This window comes from Bombina bombina, unplaced genomic scaffold (assembly GCF_027579735.1).
Source record: "Bombina bombina isolate aBomBom1 unplaced genomic scaffold, aBomBom1.pri scaffold_1397, whole genome shotgun sequence".
NCBI classification, from domain to species: domain Eukaryota; kingdom Metazoa; phylum Chordata; class Amphibia; order Anura; family Bombinatoridae; genus Bombina; species Bombina bombina.
In genome coordinates this window covers 14,864-42,155 of record NW_026511404.1, presented here as the reverse complement: position 1 = coordinate 42,155, position 27,292 = coordinate 14,864, and the positions used below count along the sequence as shown (strand labels likewise).

Below are 27,292 nucleotides of genomic sequence, written 5' to 3'. Positions count from 1 at the left end.
TGTTGTCTATGTGTAAGGTATACTGCTGTGTATGAGCATATGATGTGTGTGTGTGTGTGTGTGTGTATATCAGCAGGTAGATTAACTCTTGTGTTGTCTATGCGTAAGGTATACTGCTGTGTATGAGCATATGGTGTGTGTGTGTGTGTGTGTATATCAGCAGGTAGATTAGCTCTTGTGTTGTCTATGTGTAAGGTATACTGCTGTGTATGAGCATATGGTGTGTGTATATCAGCAGGTAGATTAGCTCTTGTGCTGTCTATGTGTAAGGTATACTGCTGTGTATGAGCATATGGTGTGTGTATATCAGCAGGTAGATTATCTCTTGTGTTGTCTATGTGTAAGGTATACTGCTGTGTATGAGCATATGGTGTGTGTGTATATCAGCAGGTAGATTAGCTCTTGTGTTGTCTATGTGTAAGGTATACTGCTGTGTATGAGCATATGGTGTGTGTATATCAGCAGGTAGATTAGCCCTTGTGTTGTCTGTGTAAGGTATACTGCTGTGTATGAGCATATGATGTGTGTGTGTGTGTGTGCATATATATCAGCAGGTAGATTAGCTCTTGTGTTGTCTATGTGTAAGGTATACTGCTGTGTATGAGCATATGGTGTGTGTATATCAGCAGGTAGATTAGCTCTTGTGTTGTCTGTGTAAGGTATACTGCTGTGTATGAGCATATGGTGTGTGTGTGTGTATATCAGCAGGTAGATTAGCTCTTGTGTTGTCTATGTGTAAGGTATACTGCTGTGTATGAGCATATGGTGTGTGTATATCAGCAGGTAGATTAGCTCTTGTGTTGTCTATGTGTAAGGTATACTGATGGGTATGAGCATATGGTGTGTGTATATCAGCAGGTAGATTAGCCCTTGTGTTGTCTATGTGTAAGGTATACTGCTGTGTATGAGCATATGGTGTGTGTATATCAGCAGGTAGATTAGCTCTTGTGTTGTCTATGTGTAAGGTATACTGCTGTGTATGAGCATATGGTGTGTGTGTGTGTATATCAGCAGGTAGATTAGCTCTTGTGTTGTCTATGTGTAAGGTATACTGCTGTATATGAGCATATGGTGTGTGTATATCAGCAGGTAGATTAGCTCTTGTGTTGTCTATGTGTAAGGTATACTGCTGTGTATGAGCATATGGTGTGTGTGTGTGTATATCAGCAGGTAGATTAGCTCTTGTGTTGTCTATGTGTAAGGTATACTGCTGTGTATGAGCATATGGTGTGTGTGTATCAGCAGGTAGATTAGCTCTTGTGTTGTCTATGTGTAAGGTATACTGCTGTGTATGAACATATGGTGTGTGTATATCAGCAGGTAGATTAGCTCTTGTGTTGTCTATGTGTAAGGTATAGTGCTGTGTATGAGCATATGGTGTGTGTGTATCAGTAGGTAGATTAGCTCTTGTGCTGTCTATGTGTAAGGTATACTGCTGTGTATGAGCATATGATGTGTGTGTATATCAGCAGGTAGATTAGCCCTTGTGTTGTCTATGTGTAAGGTATACTGCTGTGTATGAGCATATGGTGTGTGTGTATATCAGCAGGTAGATTAGCTCTTGTGTTGTCTATGTGTAAGGTATACTGCTGTGTATGAGCATATGGTGTGTGTGTGTGTGTGTGTGTGTATATCAGCAGGTAGATTATCTCTTGTGTTGTCTATGTGTAAGGTATACTGCTGTGTATGAGCATATGGTGTGTGTATATCAGCAGGTAGATTAGCCCTTGTGTTGTCTATGTGTAAGGTATACTGATGTGTATGAGCATATGGTGTGTGTATATCAGCAGGTAGATTATCTCTTGTGTTGTCTATGTGTAAGGTATACTGCTGTGTATGAGCATATGGTGTGTGTGTATATCAGCAGGTAGATTAGCTCTTGTGTTGTCTATGTGTAAGGTATACTGCTGTGTATGAGCATATGGTGTGTGTATATCAGCAGGTAGATTAGCTCTTGTGTTGTCTATGTGTAAGGTATACTGCTGTGTATGAACATATGGTGTGTGTATATCAGCAGGTAGATTAGCTCTTGTGTTGTCTATGTGTAAGGTATACTTCTGTGTATGAGCATATGGTGTGTGTGTGTGTATATGTGTGTGTGTGTATATCGGCAGGTAGATTAGCTCTTCTGTTGTCTATGTGTAAGGTATACTGCTGTGTATGAGCATATGGTGTGTGTATATCAGCAGGTAGATTAGCCCTTGTGTTGTCTATGTGTAAGGTATACTGCTGTGTATGAGCATATGGTGTGTGTATATCAGCAGGTAGATTAGCCCTTGTGTTGTCTATGTGTAAGGTATACTGCTGTGTATGAGCATATGGTGTGTGTATATCAGCAGGTAGATTAGCTCTTGTGTTGTCTATGTGTAAGGTATACTTCTGTGTATGAGCATATGATGTGTGTGTATATCAGCAGGTAGATTAGCTCTTCTGTTGGCTATGTGTAAGGTATACTGCTGTGTATGAGCATATGATGTGTGTGTGTGTGTGTGCATATATATCAGCAGGTAGATTAGCTCTTGTGTTGTCTATGTGTAAGGTATACTGCTGTGTATGAGCATATGGTGTGTGTATATCAGCAGGTAGATTAGCTCTTGTGTTGTCTATGTGTAAGGTATACTGCTGTGTATGAGCATATGGTGTGTGTATATCAGCAGGTAGATTAGCTCTTGTGTTGTCTATGTGTAAGGTATACTGCTGTGTATGAGCATATGATGTGTGTGTATATCAGCAGGTAGATTAGCTCTTGTGTTGTCTATGTGTAAGGTATACTGCTGTGTATGAACATATGGTGTGTGTATATCAGCAGGTAGATTAACTCTTGTGTTGTCTATGCGTAAGGTATACTGCTGTGTATGAGCATATGGTGTGTGTATATCAGCAGGTAGATTAGCTCTTGTGCTGTCTATGTGTAAGGTATACTGCTGTGTATGAACATATGGTGTGTGTGTGTGTGTGTGTGTGTGTGTAAATCAGCAGGTAGATTAGCTCTTGTGCTGTCTATGTGTAAGGTATAGTGCTGTGTATGAGCATATGGTGTGTGTGTATATCAGCAGGTAGATTAGCTCTTGTGTTGTCTATGTGTAAGGTATACTGCTGTGTATGAGCATATGGTGTGTGTATATATCAGCAGGTAGATTAGCTCTTGTGCTGTCTATGTGTAAGGTATACTGCTGTGTATGAGCATATGGTGTGTGTATCAGCAGGTAGATTAGCTCTTGTGTTGTCTATGTGTAAGGTATACTGCTGTGTATGAGCATATGGTGTGTGTGTATATCAGCAGGTAGATTAGCTCTTGTGTTGTCTATGTGTAAGGTATACTGCTGTGTATGAGCATATGGTGTGTGTATATCAGCAGGTAGATTAGCTCTTGTGTTGTCTATGTGTAAGGTATACTGCTGTGTATGAGCATATGGTGTGTGTATATCAGCAGGTAGATTAGCTCTTGTATTGTCTATGTGTAAGGTATACTGCTGTGTATGAGCATATGACGTGTATATGTGTGTGTGTGTGTGTATATGTGTGTGTGTGTGTATATGTGTGTGTGTATATGTGTGTGTGTATATATCAGCAGGTAGATTAGCTCTTGTGTTATCTATGTATAAGGTATACTGCTGTGTATGAGCATATGGTGTGTGTGTATATCAGCAGGTAGATTAGCTCTTGTGTTGTCTATGTGTAAGGTATATGTAATGTCCTTACATAGCAAACATTAACTCTTTATATGAATGATGCACTTGCAACTTCTAAATGTAAACTGGCACTTTATTTACTGCATGACATAGCAAGGTGCTCCTGTAGATTTGCACACAGTAATATGGATATTTACACATATATAGTCCTTTATAATGAATGGCTGCTGCACTCCTTATATTAGCAGTCCTGTACACTGTGTATGCAGCACTATAGTAATCCAGGGTAACTGATAGCTGTATAACTGTTAACTGTATAACTGCAATATAACTTATAATGTGTAACTGACAGTTCTTACTCTTCCTGACTGGCTGATGCTGTATCCTCTGCAGTGATCTGTAGCTGACATTACATTTATTAGTATCAGCAATTGTCAAAGCTCAGGTTCAATCCTTGTACTTATAACTGCATCACAAAATGTCAAAAGATGGCTTCTCTGAACTGTACTGATTCTAAGCACAGCCCCTTGATGACATCATCTTTGTATGGAAGCCTCAATGTGCCCTTTGACCAAACCAGGAAGTAAGCACAACACTACATCTCCTTTCCTACTTATTTTTTTTTTTTAAATAAACTTAACTGCACAACAACAACCGTAAGATAAATCAGTCTTCTCCAGCATCCTCTTGTATTGTGGACGTGAAAACTGCTTCTTGTTTCTTACGTTGACGAAAGTTTCTCTGATATGTTGTATGTTGTCTCCGGCGAGTGTCTCTGAGATTAACTTCAGGAGACCAACGAACAACAGGTGTTCGTTGCCTGGGAGTACGAGCATGACTATTGTGGTCCTGGATAGAATTTCCTGACTCATCATTACAAGGTTCTTCTACTAAGGCTGGTATTTCTGAGTCATCTTCTGTAGTTGAGTCAGAGCCTGTGTTTGGATCATGCCAAACACCACCCCAGATATCAAAGTCATTGTCTGATTGCATTTTTATGTGATGGTCCTCACCAGCCTGTTCTCTCCTCTCTAGCCGTGGTCGTAGTTGGTTCACATGGCGGCGACACACACCTGATGGAGTGGTTATAACATACATCTTTGGGCACTCAACCTGGGCAACAACACCTGGTGCCCATTTTTCCTCTGTATGGTACACCCTATACCAAACCAAGTCTCCTTCTGTATAGGTCCGTGAAGGTTTTCCCACTCTCATTTTATCTTGCATGATGCAGACTGTTTCTGCTACATCTGGTGTGATTAAATCCAGCTTTGTACGGATCTTCCTGCCAAACAATAGTTGAGCTGGGGCAACTCCCGTGGTGGGGTGTTGAGTAACCCTATATTGTTGCAAAAATTGTAAAATGTTTTTAGTATTAACCTGCTTCTCTGCTTTTAGCGCTTTCAGTGCCCTTTTAAAGGTTTGGACAAATCTCTCTGCTTGCCCGTTGGTGGCTGGGTGATATGGTGCCGTCCGATGATGGTGAATTCCATTCGTATGTAAAAAATTCTGGAAGTCTTGTGACACAAACTGGGGACCATTGTCTGTGACCAGTTTTCTTGGCAACCCAAATACTGAAAACAGTCTTTCTAATGCTGATATGACTTCAGTAGTTGTAGTCCTTGTCATTGGAATTACTTCTGGACACTTAGAGTGTGCATCAATTATGATTAAGTATGAGATTCCATCAATAGGACCGGAAAAGTCCAGATGTAGTCTCTCCCAAGGAGTAGTAGGCCAGTCCCATGGTTGTACAGCTCCTCGTGGAAGCTGTCCTTGAGCTTGAACACACCCTTTGCATGACATAACATAGTTTTCAATGTCCTTATCAATGGCCGGCCACCAAACATGACCCCTAGCCTTCTGTTTCATTCTGACAATGCCTGGGTGTCCTTCATGAAGGAGTTTTAACGTAGCTTGCCGTAGCCCATTAGGAACCAGAACTCTCTCACTCCATAAAATACATCCATTTCTGAGTGTGAGTTCTTTCGCTCGTAGTATGTATGCTCGCTGCACATCACAGCCAGTTCTTGGCCAGCCATCTCTCAAATACTTTGCCAGAAGTTGTAATTCAGTATCACAAGCTGTCTCCTTTGCAATTTGTTTGGCATGTACTATACCCGTAAAACACACACTTGGAAGGCTTTCTTGAACAACTGGTAAGGAATTCATTAGTGGAAGCCTGGACATGGCATCAGCATTGCCATGGAAATCATGGGCCCGGTATTTGATGCAGTAATGATATGCCCCCAAAGTAAGAGCATACCTTTGCAAGCTAGCCGCTGTAGTGGTTGAAATTCCTTTCCTTGGATTAAAGATGGTCAGCAGTGGCTTATGGTCAGTTAAAATAGTAAATTGTCTCCCATAAATATAGTTATGGAACTTCTTAACAGCCCATACAATGGCCAATGCTTCCTTGTCTAATTGGGAATAGTTCTTCTCTGCCGTCGTTAGAGAACGGGAAGCAAAGGCTACCGGTCGGTCTGTCCCATCTGGCATTGTGTGTGACAATACAGCCCCTAAACCATAAGGCGAAGCATCACATGCTATCATGAGTGGTTTCTGAAGATCATAGTGCATTAACATGCGGGAACACAGGAGTAGGTTCTTGGATTCCTGGAAGGCTTTATTGCATTCACTGCTCCACAACCAGGATCGATTTGTCTCAAGAAGCTGATGTAGTGGGTGTAACGTATGGGCTAGCTGGGGAAGAAAACGGTGGTAATAGTTAAGGAGATGACTATCAAAGCGCCAACAAAAAATGAGGCAGGGTCTAAAACTCTACTATTACGCTAAAAAATAAATTTATTACAGTCATAGATATTGTACATAAACAATTTTGAACCAATATTAAAACAAACTTAAAAAATTATATAAAAAAATTATTATATAAAAAATTCTAAAACAATAGTGGAAAACAATGTTCCAAAGGATTTGTTAAACCTTGAGAGTTCAGTCTTTGAGAACTCAAATTCCTATGCGAAATATCTTCTATTAGGTAAAAAGTAACACTGTTCACTACTCGCTGGTAATAAATCTTAAAATTCCCTCATGGATCCATGTTAACAATCTAAAACCTTGATAAATATTAGTGGTTGACCAGTCTGGTCTTGATAATATCCTGAGTGTACAATTGTTGCGATTATACTCGGATGTTATCTTTCCTTGATATTGTTCACATTAGAGGCTCAAAACAATAATAATTAGAATTCCCTAATAAGCTGCGAACTTACAGGTATTTTTGATACTCTCACTCAAATTTTGTTATTGGAAAAAACTAAGTGTGTGCGTTTTCACGTTATTTTGGGTGAAGTATCACAATTACGTGATAGCAGGTTGTGCAAGCTGAGTGAAGTTACATCCAATAAGTAACAATCAGTGTATGTTGAAATAAATCAATAGGTGCGTTTTCACGCTATTTATGTGAACTATCACAATTGCGTGATGGGGTTTTTGTGAACTATCACAATTGCGTGATGGGGTTTTTTCTTTAAATAGCAATTAAAAAAGCTGAGTGTGGTATGACTTAAAATTGCAAATTTTCAAATAGTGATTATAAACAGTAAGTCAAGGGGATATTAAGGTACCTTTACAAGTTAATAACAATGAATAACAATGCACATATATAATTATCATAAATCTAAAAAACAGTGAGAAAAATCCCTATATACCAGATACCTAAAAAACACGGTGTGGAAATAAAAACAAGGTGTTAGTGAAATCAGTGTTCAAGAAAAACAAATTTCCGTGTTATGCAAATGTGTTGTGTGACTTTCAGTATACAGATTGTGTCAGTTTCCTGATCTTGCTGTGAGTGAAAAAGAAATATTCGTCTAAACAGCTCCTCAATGGAGACTAATTAAACAGTATGTGTCCCAAGTCTTCGCAGTGAATGTTATTCCCCGATTAGTATATATTCTCTCAGCGCCAGTCAGTGAGTGAGCTAGTAATCCTATTCCATGTGAATGTCGATCTTCAGTGTGTTTGTTATTGTTAGCAGCCCTCTCCCTGCTGCTGTGGGCAGTTCTAGGCAAAACGATCCCTCTGTAAAAACAGAAAGAACAATAGTGTAGACTGCCTAATATATATCTACAGATTGAAAATACTCTTACCAGCCAACGCGTTTCGGTCGTTCCTCGACCTTTTTTTTTAAATTCCTTTCCTTGGATTAAAGATGGTCAGCAGTGGCTTATGGTCAGTTAAAATAGTAAATTGTCTCCCATAAATATAGTTATGGAACTTCTTAACAGCCCATACAATGGCCAATGCTTCCTTGTCTAATTGGGAATAGTTCTTCTCTGCCGTCGTTAGAGAACGGGAAGCAAAGGCTACCGGTCGGTCTGTCCCATCTGGCATTGTGTGTGACAATACAGCCCCTAAACCATAAGGCGAAGCATCACATGCTATCATGAGTGGTTTCTGAAGATCATAGTGCATTAACATGCGGGAACACAGGAGTAGGTTCTTGGATTCCTGGAAGGCTTTATTGCATTCACTGCTCCACAACCAGGATCGATTTGTCTCAAGAAGCTGATGTAGTGGGTGTAACGTATGGGCTAGCTGGGGAAGAAAACGGTGGTAATAGTTAAGGAGACCAAGGTATGATCGTAGTTGTGATGCATTCTGTGGTATAGGAGCTTCTTGCAAGGCTTTGACTTTGTCATCAGCAGTGTGTAGACCATGACAATCTATAACATGGCCACAAAATTCTAATTTGTCACGCATGAAAGCACACTTCTCCAAGTTGACCTTCAACCCGTAGGTCATTAGCCGCTGCAGTACCCTCTCTACATTGTGTCGATGTTCTTCCTCCGTCCTGCCCGTGATTAACATGTCATCTAAAAGGCATTGGACATAGGGTAGTCCATTTAACAGTTCTTCCAGGGTGCGTTGCCAAATTGCTGGTGCAGGAGCAATGCCAAAGACCATACAATTATATTGAAATAAACCACGGTGAGTATTGATGGTGAGTAACCTGCGGGAATCTGGATGTACTTCAAGTTGAAGGTAAGCATTTTTTAAATCAATCTTTGTGAAATGTTGTCCCCCAGCTAAGTTAGCAAAAATCTCTTCTGTTCTGGGTAATGGATACTTATCCACTGCTAACTGTTCATTCAACACCATCCTAAAGTCTCCACATATTCGGATCTGTCCATCTTTCTTTCTTACCGGTACAATAGGAGAAGCCCACTCACTACGATGCACTGGGGTTATAATCTTTAACTCTTCTAACCTCCTCAGTTCAGCATCAACTCCTGCCCTTAAAGCGAATGGCACAGTTCGTGCTTTGAAAAACTTTGGCCTTGCTCCAGGTTTTAACTGTAACCGTACCCTTTTGTTCTTAACTTTTCCCTGAACACTTTCAAACACCGGGGCATATTTGGTCTTAATGTTCTGAATCCACTGGGCACGATCAACTCCAATATGATGAACTTCACTGTTTTTGAGGCTCTCAGGCATGCCAAGGGCCCGTATCCAGTCCCTTCCATAAAGAGGTGGGCCACCTGATTTTAGTATATATAGTGTAAGATTGGCAGTTTTACTGTTTGTACACACAGATACAGATGCACACCCCAGTGGCGTCAAGACTTCTCTGGAGTATGTTTGTAGCTTCAAGGTAGTGGGCTGCAGCAATACTGAAATTTTCAGCTGTTTCCAATCTTTAATTGTCATAACTGAAACTGCAGCCCCAGTATCTAAGTCCATGGTCAAATCTTTTCCTTCAATATTAACATGAACGGTCAAAGGCTCAGACCCTGCTGTCATGGTGTATACAGTCAAACTCTGAACAGTTATTTCCTCTTCTGAATCTGATGTGGCTCCCTTATAAGCCATGTGGTAATTTCCCTTCTTATGAGTTTTGCTTGAGACACTCTGCTGAGATCCTCTGCAAGCCTTCTTTAAGTGTCCTATTTTACCAATGCCATGACAACGAGCATTTTTAAATCTGCATTCAGAAGCTACATGATTCTGTGCTCCACATCTGTAACAGTTAATAGGCGATGCTGCTTTTGCTGAATATTTACTGGCTGGTTAAGTCTGTTGCTTCACATTAGAGAAAAATACCTGTTCTTCCTTAGTGTGAGAATGCGTCTGCAGTAAACTAGTGTCTCGTGTGGCCTGTTCCAAAACAGAAGCAATCTCTAGTACTTTATGGAAGGTCAGGCTCTCCTCTGTCAAAAGTCGCCTTTGAATAGATTCTGTACTGATACCCATAACAAACTGATCTCTAAGGGCAATATTCAGATACTACCCAAAAGCACAGGTGCTGGCCAATTTCTTTAAACTGATTGCAAATGTAGATACAGTATCTTGTACCCCTTGGCGCCTGCTATAAAACTTGAACCGCTCAGCAATCTCTAATGGCCGTGGTTGTAAGTGTTGTGTTAAGATCTGTATTATTTCAGACAAAGACTTGGCTTTTCTGGTTGTAGCAGATCTTTTAGAATCTCATATGTTTTAGCACCAATAGTTTTCAGACAGACAGCAACAGACTTAGTATCTCCAATGCCATTGGCAAGTAAATACTGCTGTAGCCTTTCAGTCCAGGAAACCCAGTTATCTGTGTCAGGGTCAAATTCTTTCAATGCTCCAAATACAGCCATGATAGCGTGAGTTTGTGGTAGTTTACTCGTCGCCAGATGTAATGTCCTTACATAGCAAACATTAACTCTTTATATGAATGATGCACTTGCAACTTCTAAATGTAAACTGGCACTTTATTTACTGCATGACATAGCAAGGTGCTCCTGTAGATTTGCACACAGTAATATGGATATTTACACATATATAGTCCTTTATAATGAATGGCTGCTGCACTCCTTATATTAGCAGTCCTGTACACTGTGTATGCAGCACTATAGTAATCCAGGGTAACTGATAACTGTATAACTGCAATATAACTTATGTGTAACTGACAGTTCTTACTCTTCCTGACTGGCTGATGCTGTATCCTCTGCAGTGATCTGTAGCTGACATTACATTTATTAGTATCAGCAATTGTCAAAGCTCAGGTTCAATCCTTGTACTTATAGCTGCATCACAAACTGTCACAAGATGGCTTCTCTGAACTGTACTGATTCTAAGCACAGCCCCTTGATGACATCATCTTTGTATGGAAGCCTCAATGTGCCCTTTGACCAAACCAGGAAGTAAGCACAACACTACAGTATACTGCTGTGTATGAGCATATGGTGTGTGTATAGCAGCAGGTAGATTAGCTCTTGTGCTGTCTATGTGTAAGGTATACTGCTGTGTATAAGCATATGGTGTGTGTATATCAGCAGGTAGATTAGCTCTTGTGTTGTCTATGTGTAAGGTATACTGCTGTGTATGAGCATATGGTGTGTGTGTGTGTGTATATCAGCAGGTAGATTAGCCCTTGTGTTGTCTATGTGTAAGGTATACTGCTGTGTATGAGCATATGGTGTGTGTGTATATCAGCAGGTAGATTAGCTCTTGTGCTGTCTATGTGTAAGGTATACTGCTGTGTATGAGCATATGGTGTGTGTATATCAGCAGGTAGATTACCTCTTGTGTTGTCTATGTGTAAAGTATACTGCTGTGTATGAGCATATGGTGTGTGTGTGTATATCAGCAGGTAGATTAGCTCTTGTGTTGACTGTGTAAGGTATACTGCTGTGTATGAGCATATGGTGTGTGTGTGTGTGTGTATCAGCAGGTAGATTAGCTCTTGTGTTGTCTATGTGTAAGGTATACTGCTGTGTATGAGCATATGGTGTGTGTATATCAGCAGGTAGATTAGCTCTTGTGCTGTCTATGTGTAAGGTATACTGCTGTGTATGAGCATATGGTGTGTGTATATCAGCAGGTAGATTAGCTCTTGTGTTGGCTATGTGTAAGGTATACTGCTGTGTATGAGCATATGGTGTGTGTATATCAGCAGGTAGATTAGCTCTTGTGTTGTCTATGTGTAAGGCATACTGCTGTGTATGAGCATATGGTGTGTGTATATCAGCAGGTAGATTAGCTCTTGTGTTGTCTATGTGTAAGGTATACTGCTGTGTATGAACATATGGTGTGTGTGTGTGTGTGTGTGTGTGTAAATCAGCAGGTAGATTAGCTCTTGTGTTGTCTATGTGTAAGGTATACTGCTGTGTATGAGCATATGGTGTGTGTATATCAGTAGGTAGATTAGCTCTTGTGTTCTCTATGTGTAAGGTATACTGCTGTGTATGAGCATATGGTGTGTGTATATCAGTAGGTAGATTAGCCCTTGTGTTGTCTATGTGTAAGGTATACTGCTGTGTATGAACATATGGTGTGTGTGTGTGTGTGTAAATCAGCAGGTAGATTAGCTCTTGTGCTGTCTATGTGTAAGGTATACTGCTGTGTATGAGCATATGATGTGTGTGTATATCAGCAGGTAGATTAGCTCTTGTGTTGTCTATGTGTAAGGTATACTGCTGTGTATGAGCATATGGTGTGTGTATATCAGCAGGTAGATTAGCTCTTGTGTTGTCTATGTGTAAGGTATACTGCTGTGTATGAGCATATGATGTGTGTGTGTGTGTGTGTGTGTGTGTGTATCAGCAGGTAGATTAGCTCTTGTGCTGTCTATGTGTAAGGTATACTGCTGTGTATGAGCATATGGTGTGTGTGTGTATATCAGCAGGTAGATTACCTCTTGTGCTGTCTATGTGTAAGGTATACTGCTGTGTATGAACATATGGTGTGTGTGTGTATATCAGCAGGTAGATTAGCTCTTGTGTTGGCTATGTGTAAGGTATACTGCTGTTTATGAGCATATGGTGTGTAGTGTGTGTGTATATCAGCAGGTAGATTAGCTCTTGTGTTGTCTGTGTAAGGTATACTGCTGTGTATGAGCATATGGTGTGTGTGTGTATATCAGCAGGTAGATTAGCTCTTGTGTTTATCTGTAAAGTATACTGCTGTGTATGAGCATATGATGTGTGTGTGTGTATATCAGCAGGTAGATTAGCTCTTGTGTTTATCTGTAAGGTATACTGCTGTGTATGAGCATATGATGTGTGTGTGTGTATATCAGCAGGTAGATTAGCTCTTGTGTTGTCTATCTGTAAGGTATACTGCTGTGTATGAGCATATGGTGTATGTGTGTTAGTGTGCCTATATTGGCAGGTAGATTATCCCTTGTGCTTATGTGTAAGGTATACTGATGTGTACTGGTGTGTAGTGTGTGTGTGTTGACAGGTTAGTCAGTGTGGTGTAGGTTTATAATAGACTGCAGTGTTCTCCACTGAAAAGTTTACAAGCCCGATAGCATTATGAAAAAGTGGGGACAGATTAATTTGAAATATTTATAACATTTTCTGTTATTTATAAATGTTACTTATGCTATTCAAAGCACAAATTAATCGAATCATATAACCAAAATTGATTTAATGATGAATTGTTATACAAACATTGATAACATTTAATATTAACTCATTTTAGCTTAATGATTGCTTAACACAACAAGCTCAAAAGCCATACTTAGAATATTGCGTAACATCCTACTCGTGCGCAAACACTGTAGCATATTCTCAAGTGCACTAACCCGACATGTTTCCCATTCCAATGTTCTATTTATTCATAAATATTTGTCGTCGGGTTAGTGCACAAGTGAAAACCGTTTACTTTCAACTCATAATACGAGCGCAACCCGACAAGTGCAAAAAACTTACTGCTTTCATAGTTATTGCTTGTAATCTGGCCCTTTTATAGGTATAGTCTATGTTGATGAATGGACACGCTGAAATGTTGTTCTTGTATTGTCATGTGTATTATGACATTGTATGTATCTATGTTCTTACTTAATATAAAATAAGGGATCAGATCTTAAATCAAACTGATGTCGCTCACAATCTTATGATTTTTCGCGATTGTGCTTAAGCTTTAAACAGGCTTTAACCCTTTAAGGACACAGCTTTCAGTTTGCTCAATTGTTTTATGACGGAAAAATTCCGTCATATGTCCTTAAGAGGTTAAACCGCTTATGGCTCGCACACAAACGTTAGCACTCCACTCGTAATCTGGGCCTATATTGTATATATTTATCATGCAAAAATCACTGAATCATAGAATATTAAAACTAATAGCAATCAAACATGACACAAATCTATAAGTATATAACATGTTAAATATAGATTTAAAAAAATATATAAAAATAATCTGTTTTACTGGATAATGAAGAATCCTGTATCTGTCTAGATTTATTCATTTAGGCTTTCTAGTGTCCTGCGTGAAGACCCATTAAGTGTTTTATTGTTTAATTTTGTAATCTCGTGCTTTTTCCTACTGAATCTGTAGCATTAAATGATGGGGCCCTGGAGAGTTTATTTTTTTTTTTTTATAGAAAGTCTATTTTCAGGTGCTCTTTCTTTTAATGAACAGATTGTCCTTCCTACATATTGTTTTAGACATATCTTACTAGCTAGATGAAATGATAAAACATACTTAAAGGTTGTATTTGATCTGATGCTATCATATCATATAATTACAGGGTTTACATGCTTTGGTTCTATATTTATATCTACCCAGGAGCTTCAAAGGCGAGTGTAGTTTTTGTACCTTTTTAATACTGAAGTCTCTATTTAGCTTTTCATTCGTTTTATGGCCATTAATTTCTGTGTTTAGGCAAGGTCTAATCCTGTGTGTGTGTGTGTGTGTGTCTATAATTCAGGCTGTATGTTGTGTATGTATACATTAGGCTGGGGTGGTAGAATTGTCCCTATGGGTTACAGGTAGGGTAGGTCCTAATGCTGTTGCCTTGCTTCTGTCTCAGGTGCCCCCACTGGGTCATATCTGAATAAGGACTGCAGCCATTGGCAGCTTCACGCCCATTACTATCCCCCGCTGTTGCGTTCTGCCACTGTGCGCAAATTCATGGTAGGATATGAAATGCTGGCGCAGGCACAGAGGGACCTGACTGCTGAGCAGGTGAGAGCAGCTGCAGTTTGAGGACGGCGACTTATTGCTTCACGTGATGTCACTACATGCCAAATGGGAGTTGTGTTTAATTCTGCAGTTCTTCATTTATTGTGGTTTCTATTTCTGTTCTTAAAATCTCCAGAACTAGCCTCACCCCCAGTGTGAGAAGATGTTTGAAATTTACATTTCTTTTACAAGATATGACAAGTCCATGGATTTCATCCTTATGGGATATCGCCTCCTGGTCAGCAGGAGGAGACGAAGAGCACCACAGCAGAGCTGTATATATAGATCCTCCCTTCCCTCCCACCCCAGTCATTCTCTTTGCCTGTCTTAGTGATAGGAAGAGGTAAAGTGAGGTGTTAGTTTAGATTCTTCAATCAAGAGTTTATTATTTTTATTGTAGTGCCTAAGTGTGCTACTTTATTTTAGGGTGTAGCCTAGACCAGATCAATCTCTTCAATAGGAAAGGAGAAGCATATGGTGGCTTCAAAGCAATGGGAACTGGAGGGATTCTATTCTCACTGTGCCTCCCATGATGTGTGTTGCCCTTCTGTTGCTGGTCTTAGTCTGTTTTATCTAAGACCCTATATGTCTCCACAGCTCTACAGGAGGGAACTGCTGGAAACCTCTTAGATGTGGGACTAATCATGCGGTCGATCCACTTTCTGGTACGTGCAGTTTTTATATATTCTGGGACATAGTTCAACTCAGAATAAGGACTGTAGTGAGTGCCTACTGTATGGGGTTTTACTCTAATACTTGTTATGGGTAACCCGGACTCTGCAAGATGACAGTGTACAGAGTCTTTTAGTGAGGCTGTTTATGTATGGAATCTGACAGTCTCCTAATGCGGTACTAAGTTTAATTAGAGGCTGTTCTGACGCTGGGGATTTCTCTGGAGCTGAGAGGCTCCGTTATGTCTGTGTTCGTGTTACATTTTTTTCCTCTGTGAGCGCTCTAGACCAGAGATGATAGCGTGACTATGCAGTCTCTTGCGTTAGTGCTCGTTTGCCTTTTTCTCCCGGCCATTTTTTCCTTCCCGGAGGGCCTTTCGCTGATCGCCACCCACGAGGGGAGGGGTTTACCATTGCGCGCTTCAGACCGGAAGTGTCTGGAAGCGGCGCACTTTATTCTGACGGAGCTCGAGTGAGGATCCAAGAGGGATGTTGGTTTCGGGTGCTTGCTGAGACAGCATGGTCATATTTCAAAAATAGAGCAGGCGGTCTTATGCATTCGGGAGCTTAACAGCTTGATCAGTGTTTTGGGGGCATGTAGGTGCCACGGCGGAGCTGTGGCGAGGTGCTCTAGTTTTTTCTGAAGTTTATCTCGGTTTATTTTACACTAATTCCAACGTTTTTTTCCAACCTTCTCCCCAAGTATATGAACTGTTTTTTAAAAAAAAAAAAAAAAAAAAGTGAACCAAGTTGGGATTTTATTTTTGATGTATGCTATTGTGCCATACTCCTTAGGATTATGGATCTTCAGAGTGTCAAATGTTCATTATGTTTGAATGCCAATGTGGAGCCCCCTGTTACTTTTTGTCCTTCATGTACTGAAAGGACTTTACAGTTTAGAGAACACATTTTCATTAATAAAAGTTTGTCTTTAGTGGATGCTGCTCAAGATTCTGCTGAAGAGGTTCAGAATATGCCGCAGCGTTCTCCTCAAGCGTCACAGCCATTACCGCTCACTCAGGCGACGCCTTGTTCTTCAACAGCGTCTGCTTTTTTCACTCTGCAGGATATGGTTGCAGTTATGTCATCCACCCTTACAGAAGTTTTATCCAAGTTGCCAGCACTGCAAGACAAACGTACTAGGAAAGAGGCCCTTGGGGTCCCTGCGACTACTGATGCTTTGATGGCGATCTCCGATATACCCTCCCAGGGCTCTGAGGTGGGGGGTACGGAGGCTGTATCTGAGGGGGGACTGTCTGACTCAGGCAATGCGATGCCCCCGCCAGATTCGGACTTCATGTCCTTCAGATTTAAGCTTGAACACCTTTGCCTTTTGCTACGAGAGGTTTTGGTGACTCTGGACAACTATGACTCTATTGTGGTCCCACCAGAGAAATTGAGTGAGATGGACAGGTACTTAGAGGTTTCTTCTTATTCTGATGTTTTTCCGGTTCCTAAGAGAATTTCGGAAATTATTAGAAGGGAATAGGAAAGACCGGGTATCCCGTTCTCCCCTTCCCCTATTTTTAAGAAAATGTACCCTATAGCTGACACCGTTCGGGACTCTTGGCAGACGGTCCCTAAGGTGGAGGGAGCTCTTTCTACCCTGGCGAAGCGTACGACTATTCCTATTGAGGACAGCTGTGCTTTCAAAGACCCCATGGACAAAAAGTTGGAGGGTCTTCTTAAAAAACTCTATGTTCATCAAGGGTTTTTATTGCAAACGGCAGCATGCATTGTAACAGTCACGACTGTGGCTTCTTTTTGGTTTGACGCTCTAGAAGAGTCTTTTAGAACTGAGACCTCTTTAGAGGAAATACAGGACAGAATTAAGGCCTTTAAGCTGGCTAATTCTTTTATTTCGGATGCTTCCTTTCAGATTGCCAAATTAGCGGCTAAGAGTTCAGAATTCTCCATCTTAGCCCAAGGAGCTCTATGGTTAAAGTCTTGGTCTGCGGATGTATCCTCTAAATCCAAGCTTTTGGCTATTCCTTTCAAGGGAAAGACCCTATTCGGGCCTGATTTGAAAGAAATAATTTCTGATATTATGGGAGGTAAGGGTCATCTCCTCCCTCAAAACATCTAAGCAAAGGGGACGACAGAGTAATTTTCGTTCCTTTCGTAATTTCAAAGGAGTCCCCTCTTCCGCTAAACAGGAAGGGAATTATCCTCCAGCCAAGTCCACCTTGAGACCCAACCAGGCTTGGAACAAGGGTAAACAACCCAAGATGCCCGCTGCTGCTCCCAAGACAGCATGAAGGGGCAGCCCCCGATCCGGGACCGGATCTAGTAGGGGGCAGACTTTCTCTCTTTGTCCAGGCTTGGATAAGAGACGTTCAGGATCCCTGGACACTAGAAATCGTGTCTCAAGGGTATCAGTTGGAGTTAAAAAATTCCTTCCCAAGAGGAAGGTTTCTTTTTTCACGATTGTCTGTAGACTAGACAAAAAGAGAGGCGTTCTTACATTGTGTAAAAGACCTCTCCACTATGGGAGTAATTTGTCCCGTTCCAATACAGGGACAGGGGTTTTACTCAAATCTTTTTGTGGTTCCCAAAAAAGAGGGAATGTTCCGACCCATTTTAGATCTCAAGAGTCTAAACAAGTTTCTCAGAGTTCCATCCTTCAAAATAGAGACTATCCGGACAATTCTTCCATTGATCCAGGAGGGTCAATATATGACTACCGTGGACTTGAAGGATGCATATCTTCATATTCCTATCCACAGATATCATCACCAGTTCCTGAGGTTTGCCTTTCTGGACAAACACTTTCAGTTTGTGGCCCTTCCTTTCGGGTTGGCCACAGCACCCAGGATCTTCACGAAGGTTCTAGGGTCTCGTCTGGCGGTTCTCAGACCGCGGGGCATTGCAGTGGCGCCTTATCTGGACAATAGTCTGATCCAGGCCTCGTCTTATCAGCTGACAAAGTCTCATACCGACATTGTTCTATCCTTTCTAAGGACTCATGGGTGGAAGGTGAATCTAGAAAAGAGTTCACTAATACCACAAACAAGGGTTCCTTTCCTGGGAACTCTAATAGACTCTATATCCATGAAAATCATTTTGACGGAAGTCAGAAAGTCAAAGATTCTGAATACATGCCGATCCCTTCAGTCCAATCCTCGGCCATCAGTGGCTCAGTGCATGGAGGTAATTGGATTGATGGTGTCGGCAATGGACATCATTCCGTTTGCTCGTTTTCATCTCAGACCTCTACAACTGAGCATGCTCAGACAGTGGAATGGAGATTATGGAAATTTGTCTCCTCAAATTGATCTGGATCAGGAGACAAGGGACTCTCTTCTTTGGTGGTTGTCGCCGGATCATCTGTCCCAAGGGACGTGCTTCCGCAGACCCTCATGGGTGATAGTGACAACGGACGCCAGTCTACTAAGATAGGGAGCAGTCTGGAATTCCCTGAAGGCTCAGGGTGTGTGGACTCGGTCAAAGTCTCTACTTCCAATCAATATTCTGGAGTTGAGAGCAATATTCAATGCGCTTAAGGCTTGGCCTCAGTTGTCTTCGGCCAAATTCATCAGATTTCAGTCGGACAACATCACAACTGTGGCTTACATCAATCATCAGGGAGGAACAAGGAGTTCCTTAGCGATGACAGAAGTATCCAAGATAATTCGGTGGGCGGAGGCTCACTCTTGTTATCTGTCAGCAATCTACATCCCAGGAGTGGATAACTGGGAAGGGGATTTTTTGAGCAGACAGACATTTCATCCTGGGGAATGGGAACTCCATCCGGAGGTCTTTGCCACCCTGATTCTCAGATGGGGCAGACCGGAGCTGGATCTTATGGCATTTTGTCAGAATGCCAAGCTCCCGAGATATGGATCCAGGTCCAGGGATCCTCAGGCCGAACTGATAGATGCCTTGGCAGTGCCTTGGTCGTTCAACCTAGCTTATGTGTTTCCACCGTTGCTCTCCTTCCCCGGGTGATTGCTCGGATCAAACAGGAGAGGGCTTTGGTGATTCTCATCGCTCCTGCGTGGCCTCGCAGGACTTGGTATGCCGATCTGGTGGACATGTCCTCTCTGCCACTGTGGAAGCTTCCATTGAGGCAGGACCTTCTCATTCAGGGACCCTTCCATCATCCGAATCTGGTTTCTCTGCAGCTGACTGCTTGGAGATTGAACGCTTGTTTTTATCTAAGCTAGGGTTCTCTGATTCGGTCATTGATACCTTGATCCAGGCACGTAAGCCTGTTACTAGAAAGATTTACCATAACATATGGCGTAAATATCTTGATTGGTGCGAGTCCAAGGGCTAATCATGGAGTAAGATTAGGATTCCTAGGATTTTATCCTTTCTCCAAGAAGATTTGGAAAAAGGGTTATCAGCAAGTTCCTTAAAGGGACAAATTTCTGCTTTATCTTTTTTGCTACACAAACGTCTGGCAGATATTCCAGATGTTCAATCTTATTGTCAGGCTCTGACTAGAATCAAGCCTGTGTTTAGACCTATTGCTCCTCCTTGGAGTTTGAATCTAGTTTTTAAGGTTCTTCAAGGGGTTCTGTTTGAACCTATGCATTCCATAGATATTAAATTGTTATCTTGGAAAGCTTTATTTTTGGTTGCTATTTCTTCTGCTCGCAGAGTTTCTGAGCTTTCGGCATTACAATGTGATTCTCCTTATCTTATTTTCCATGCGGATAAGGTGGGGTTATGTACAAAACCTGTTTTTTTTCCTAAGGTTGTTTTTAATAAGAATATTAATCAGGAAATTGTTGTTCCTTCCTTGTGTCCTAATCCTTCTTGTAAGAAGGAGCGTCTGTTACATAATTTGGACGTGGTCCGTGCCTTGAAGTTTTACTTACAGGCGACTAAGGATTTTCGTCAATCGTCTTCCTTGTTTGTCGTTTTTTCTGGGAAACGTAGGGGTCAGAAAGCTATGGCTACCTCTCTTTCTTTTTGGCTGAAGAATATAATCCGTTTTGCATATGAGGCTACTGGACAGTAGCCTCCTGAACGAATTACGGCTCATTCCACTAGGGCTGTGGCTTCCTGATGGGCATTTATAAATGATGCTTCTGTTGAACAGATTTGCAAGGCTGCAACTTGGTCGTCTCTTCACACTTTTTCCAAATTTTCCAAATTTGATACGTTTACTTCGTCTGAGGCTGTTTTTGGAAGAAAGGTTCTTCAAGCAGTGGTGCCTTCCGTTTAGGTTCCTGTCTTGTCCCTCCCTTTCATCCGTGTCCTATAGCTTTGGTATTGTATCCCATAAGTAAGGATGAAATCCGTGGACTCGTCATATCTTGTAAAAGAAAACGAAATTTATGCTTACCTGATAAATTTGTTTCTTTTACGATATGACGAGTCCACGGCCCACCCTGTCATTTTCTAAGACAGGTCTTTGTTTTTGTTAAACTTCAGTCACCTCTGCACCTTGGCTTTTCCTTTCTCTTCCTAACTTCGGTCGAATGACTGGAGTGGAAGGGAAGGGAGGAGCTATATATACAGCTCTGCTGTGGTGCTCTTTGCCTCCTCCTGCTGACCAGGAGGCGATATCCCATAAGTAAGGATGAAATCCGTGGACTCGTCATATCGTTAAAGAAACAAATTTATCAGGTAAGCATAAATTTCCTTTTCATTCTGTCAGTTCTGAGCACAAGCAAATCTGACTCCCTGTTTATGTAGTTTATTCACTCAGTACTAAACCAACTCTAGCGGTTTTATGACATCGGCTAGATAAGTTTCCTGTAGACCACAGCCTCCTTGTAGGGCTGTGACAGGATGTAATGGACACTACACAAATAAAGTATAAAAAATAAATGATACAATTAATTTTAAATAGATAATTAATACATATTGCAGTAGATCTTAACATTTTTCAAGCAACATATTTTATATATATATATATATATATATATATATATATATATATATATATATATATATATATATATATATATTAGTTTAATGTCCTTTTTAAGATTGATGTGATTTGTGTATGTGGCTGAGGTGAGTAGTTTGTGATGGTTCATTAGTCCCGGGTCAGTTTTATATGTGTTTATATGTGTTTGGTACCAGATTATACAGTTTGTGCTATTATTTTATCAGGGTTTAAATACAGGAGATAGTGACATTTCTTATATCCTCTGATGATAAAACAGGCTGGGAATCGTTAGCGCCTATTTTATAACCTCGGGATTAAGAATGTGATAATGCTCTTTCCTTTACTGCGGCTGAATCTTGCCTGAAGCCCTGATTGTACCCACAATCCTGTTTTCCTCTGGATGATTTTACAGGTTGTCTTTTACCATTAATTTGGTATTGATTATTGGTGCAAATGTATCTTCTGGGTCCGGTCCAGGATGGTTTTCTTGAGCGGAGTTTTGTTGTTGGCTTCTTTACAGCTTTTCAGGAGTATTATCTGTTTTTAAATAGGTGAAAACTGAGCTGTTTATGGGTGATGTGTAGTCCAATATGCTGGGTAGGCAAGTACTTTTGGTTATGATGGTGATGTGGTCACCTATAGAGGAGGATGTGTTATTATGGCACCAAAAGATTATTACATTTAGATGAACTGCTGTTAAAGTCAATGGCAAGCTACAGTTGTTAGATCAGGGTGTGTTTTAGATCCTAAGGTTGAATACGCAAATATCTCCATGGAATTTGTATGTACAATTATTTAATATGGATCATTTCATTTGTTTGTCCACTTGTAGGAACTCCTCATTGTCTGGTTAACAGAGTTTGTTTTAATTAACCAATGACAATGATTTTTATGGAACTGCCCAACAGAGGGTATTTAGATCTATGATTGAGGTTGGTGAAGGCTGCAATGTGTCTTCTGCTTTTCTCTATTATTTTAATGCCAATATTGTCAGAATAAAGTTATTTTATATAATGACAATGAGCTGGGTTTATTTTTTTGTTTGTTCTTGCTATGACGGTCTATTATGTTCATGCTTAGAAGAGACACATTTCATGTTATACTGATTACAGTGAATGTTCAATTAGCTATATGCTGAGTTGTTAAAGTCAAAATAAAACTTGCATGATTCATATAGAGTGTAATTTTAAGACACTTATACATTCACTTCTTTTTTCAAATGTGCTTTGTTCTTTTGTTATCCCTTGATGAAAAATAATACTCACATATCCTACACTAGTGGGAGCTAGTTGCTGATTGGTGCCTGCACACATTTGTCTATTGTGTTTGGCTAAATAGATGTGTTCAGCTAGCTACCTGTATTGTAATGCTGCTCCTTCAGCAAAGGATTACAAGATAATGAAGCAAATTTGATAATAAAAAGTAAATTGGAAACTTGTTTAAAATTGTGTGTTCTATCCAAATCATGAAAGAAAACTTTGGAGTTTCCTGTTGCTTTAAAGGGCCATAATTCCCAAATGTTTAAACACTTGAAAGTGATGCAGCATAGCTGTAAAAAGTTGACTAGAAAATATCACCTGAACATCTTTATGTAAAAAAGGAAGATATTTTATCTCAAAAGTTTCTCAATAGCCACATCCCATTGTGAAGGACTTCTAAGCAACAAATCAGTATATCTGTCCCGTGACAGCGGAAGGAGCGAGCATTCATGCACACTCATCTTATTTCCCTATTCAGTGTATGGAAGTTTACAATGAAATCTCATGAGAGTTAAGTCAAATCTCATGAGATCACAGTAAAAGAGTTCATGACCTCAGTACTGCTGATGCTGATTGGCTGCTGTTCATTTCTTCATTATTATTTTTTTACCTGCAGCTGGGCAGCAGTTTTTTCACAGAACTTACTCTGCTGAGCTGAGGAAATTGTGAGGTAAAATATCTTCCTTTTTTACATAGAGATGCTCAGGTGATATTTTCCTGTCAGCTTTCTACAGTTATGCTACATCAGTTTCAAGTGATTTAGCATATGAGTATTATGTCCCTTTAAGTATCGCTATGTTGATAGAGTGATCGTAGTCATGCATGTAGGTTTAGTGAGCTCTCAAATGAACTGGACGAGTTTTCCAGTTCTTTTTATTGATATTTTGGGTGCAAAGGCATGTTGCAATCTAGTCTTTGCATTTACCAAATTACTCTGAGGAGTGAGTATCTGGAGAGCTACCTACTTAACTCATGAGACATGGACTTGCCGGGCTTTAAACATATATTTTAATGCCTTTGCTTGTTGGAGAACCTCAATACCCTGTCCTGGGTCCTCTACTTTTCTCCGTTTATACTTCTGCACTTGGTAAACTTATTAACAGTTATAAAATATCACCTCTATGCTGATGACACCCAGATCTACCTCTCCACCCCTGCTCTCTCTCCCTCTGTCCTTTCTCATGTAAGTTACTGTTTATCTGGCATTTTTACCTGGATGACCTCACACCACCTAAAGATTAACATTTCCAAGACTGAGTTCCTTCTAATCCCCCACTCTTGCTCTACTCCGATTTCTGACTTTTCTATCACTGTCGGTGGCATCACTGTCTCCTCATCACGCCAAGTTCACTGCCTTGGAGTTGCTCTTGACTTTAATTTGTCCATCTCCCACATCCATTTCCTCTCTTCATCCTGCCACCACATACATAATATTTTCAAAATTCGCCCGTTTCTGAACGCTGACACCACTAGGCAACTAACCCACTCCCTTGTTATTTCCCTGACTACTAAAATAACCTACTAACTGGCCTTCCACTCTTCCGCCTCTCCCCCCCCCTTCAATCCATCCTAAATGCCTCTGCCAGGCTAATCCACCTTTCCCTCCACTCTGTATCTGCTGCAGCTCTCTATGAGTCCCTTCACTAGCTCCCCATTCACAGCAGAATTAAATTCAAAATCCTGACCTACAAAGTCCTTACCAATGCTGCCCCCACTACCTCTCTTTACTATAATCCAGCCCCAGTTGTTTAAAATGACTGCCCTATCTGAATCCTGAAAGTTTAATTTTGACTTGACTTTCCCTTTTAATTCTAATTATCACTAAATTTAGTACTAGCGCAGAACAAATGCAGTGAATTGTGGTCTTGTTTTCTGCTCCTGCAGGCGGCTGAGCGTCTCCGGAATCTTCCTGATGAGCATCACAAACTGAAATCGTCTGGGAGTGCAGAGGATAAGAGGGAGTGAATGGAATTCTGCTTCTGACAAATAAATAGAACGCTGATCTCCCTGGTCACTTAGAAATGGTTATTTGGTCTAAAGATGGCTGAACGTTTTATTGAGATTGCAAACGCTCACTGCTTCAGGCTGAAGAATTAGATCACTTTATACCACAATCAAATGTTCTGTTTTTAGTATTTTTTTCTGTTGGCTTTTGGGGATAATAAAAAAAATAATTGGTAAAGGTTTTACTAATTAGTGGTCACATTGTGCTTATTATACCGTTTCACATTTACATTCTGTCTTTTAATTCTCTCGTAGCTTTATTTTTGTCTTTGGAATTGTCTGCTGGTGCATTAGTATCATTAGTCACTTGAATGCGGAAGACGGTAGGGGGCTGCTGACTTTCCTTCTGCAATGTGATTCATGTGACATCCTGCTAGACGCTGCTGCTTGAGGTTGCACTACTGAGCGCTGCTGCTTATTGGTAGCTGCACATATATGGCTCTTGTCACGGGATCACCAGATGTGTGCAGCTAGCGCACAGTAGTGCATTGCTGCTCTTCAAGAAAGGATTTGAAAAGAATAAAGCAAATGTGATAGTATAAGTAAATTTGAAAGGTTGTTTAAAATTGTATGAAAAAGAAAATTGGGTTTCATGTCCATTTTAACGTGTTCTCAGTGATCTGTTTTACCTGCTGGATTATATTTCATTGTTTAGAAATAGTTAATTTACCTTTTCTCCAACATTGGTGTGTCCGGTCCACGGCGTCATCCATAACTTGTGGGAATATTCTCTTCCCCAACAGGAAATTGCAAAGAGCACAGCAAAAGCTGTCCATTTAGTCCCTCCTAGGCTCCGCCCACCCCAGTCATTCTCTTTGCCGCTGAACAAGCAGCATCTCCACGGAGATGGTGAAGAGTATGTGGTGTTTAAAGTTCTATTTAGAAGCAACAAAGGATTTTAGACAAACGTCTTCTCTGTTTGTCGTTTATTCTGGCAAGAGGAGAGGTCAAAAAGCTACTGCTACCTCTCTTTCCTTTTGGCTGAAAAGCATCATCCGATTGGCTTACGAGACTGCTGGACGGCAGCCTCCTGAACGCATCACAGCTCACTCTACAAGGGCTGTGGCTTCCACTTGGGCCTTCAAGAACGAGGCTTCTGTTGATCAGATATGCAAGGCAGCGACTTGGTCTTCCCTGCACACTTTTGCCAAATTCTACAAATTTGATACTTTTGCTTCTTCGGAGGCTATTTTTGGGAGAAAGGTTTTGCAAGCCGTGGTGCCTCTGTTTAGGTAACCTGATTGGCTCCCTCCCTTCATCCGTGTCCTAAAGCTTTGGTATTGGTTCCCACAAGTTATGGATGACGCCGTGGACCGGACACACCAATGTTGGAGAAAACAGAATTTATGCTTACCTGATAAATTACTTTCTCCAACAGTGTGTCCGGTCCACGGCCCGCCCTGGTTTTTTAATCAGGTTGATGAATTTCTTTCTTTAACTACAGTCACCACGGCACCATATGGTTTCTCCTGTTTTTTCTCCTGTCCGTCGGTCGAATGACTGGGGTGGGCGGAGCCTAGGAGGGACTAAATGGACAGCTTTTGCTGTGCTCTTTGCCATTTCCTGTTGGGGAAGAGAATATTCTCACAAGTTATGGATGACGCCGTGGACCGGACACACCGTTGGAGAAAGTAATTTATCAGGTAAGCATAAATTCTGTTTTTTTATTTTATCTGTTTTTGTCCTCACCAATACTGAAAATGTTAGTACTTAAGTAAATTGTTATAGAAAGAAAGGCTATGAAAACAAGACATTTTAGAAGAAATCACACTGCCAGTGGGAGGTGCAACAGAAAGGTAATTTTTTTTTTCCCCATTGTATTTTTGGAGTATACACAAACGTGCATGCTATATGTACAAAGGTATGTGCCTTTTATTTATAGACTTTAGTTGTTTCCTTTGCTTAAAATCCAGCAAATAGCCATGAAATCTCCATAGACAAACATTGGTCGTACTGAAAGGCTCAGTTTATTTAAACATGGCACTGGATGCCACCTTTTTCACATATCCGTAAATAAAATTTCTGCTCACGGCAACTGTAAATGCTGTTATTGTGAAGTGAAGACGTACAGAAGCAACAGCGGCCCATCTGCTGCATCACTCGCTAGTTCTAAACCGCCTCTGGAAGAAGATCAGCACAAGAACTGTGTGTCGGGAGCTTCATGAAATGGGTCTCTGTAGCTGAGTCTCACATGAACAAGTGTAATGTCACGCGTTGGTTGGAGTGGTGTAAAGCAGCCACCACTGGACTCTAGAGTAGTGGAAATGTGTCCTCAGGAGTGATGAATTGCACTTCACGCATTCTAATAGAAAAATCTTGGTGTGGCCAGAAGAATTCTACCTCCCAGAATGTATAGGGCCTACTGTAAACTTGGTTGAGGAGGGATAATGATCTGGGGCTGTTTCTCAGGGTTTACGTTCCAGTAAAGGGTCATTTTAAAGCTACAGGTTACAAAGACTTGTTAGACAATTGGGTGATTCCAACTTTTTTGCAACAGTTTGCGGAAGGCCCTTTTTTCATAAAAGTGGTGAGAGTCCACGATCCATTACTCCTGGGAATTGTACTACTGGCAATTTAACTAGGAGGAGACACCTTACTTGAAACTAGTCTTGTTTCTTTCATGTAATTGGCAAGAGTCCATGAGCTAGTGACGTATGGGATATACATTCCTACCAGGAGGGGCAAAGTTTCCCAAACCTCAAAATGCCTATAAATACACCGCTCACCACACCCACAATTCAGTTTTACAAACTTTGCCTCCCATGGAGGTGGTGAAGTAAGTTTGTGCTAGATTCTTCGTTGATATGCGCTTCGCAGCAGGCTGAAGCCCGGTTTTCCTCTCAGAGTGCAGTGAATGTCAGAGGGATGTGAAGAGAGTATTGCCTATTTGAATACCATGGTCTACCTCTAGGGGATCTATTTCATAGGTTCTCTGTTATCGGTCGTAGAGATTTCTTCTCC

The 27,292-nt window shown here is 40.9% G+C and overlaps 1 protein-coding gene across 1 annotated transcript in view; it reads left to right on the top strand.

Moving 5' to 3' along the window:
* The window catches only part of LOC128643733 (galactose-1-phosphate uridylyltransferase), a 30,799-nt gene extending 6,279 nt beyond the window's left edge, over positions 1-24,520 (top strand). The window contains exons 4-5 of the mRNA XM_053696558.1: positions 14,398-14,552; positions 24,212-24,520. Of these exons, the coding sequence (XP_053552533.1) occupies positions 14,398-14,552; positions 24,212-24,292 (236 nt within the window). The 3' untranslated portion in view covers positions 24,293-24,520. The remainder of the gene's footprint in view (positions 1-14,397; positions 14,553-24,211) is intronic.
* The last annotated feature ends 2,772 nt before the right edge of the window (positions 24,521-27,292 follow it).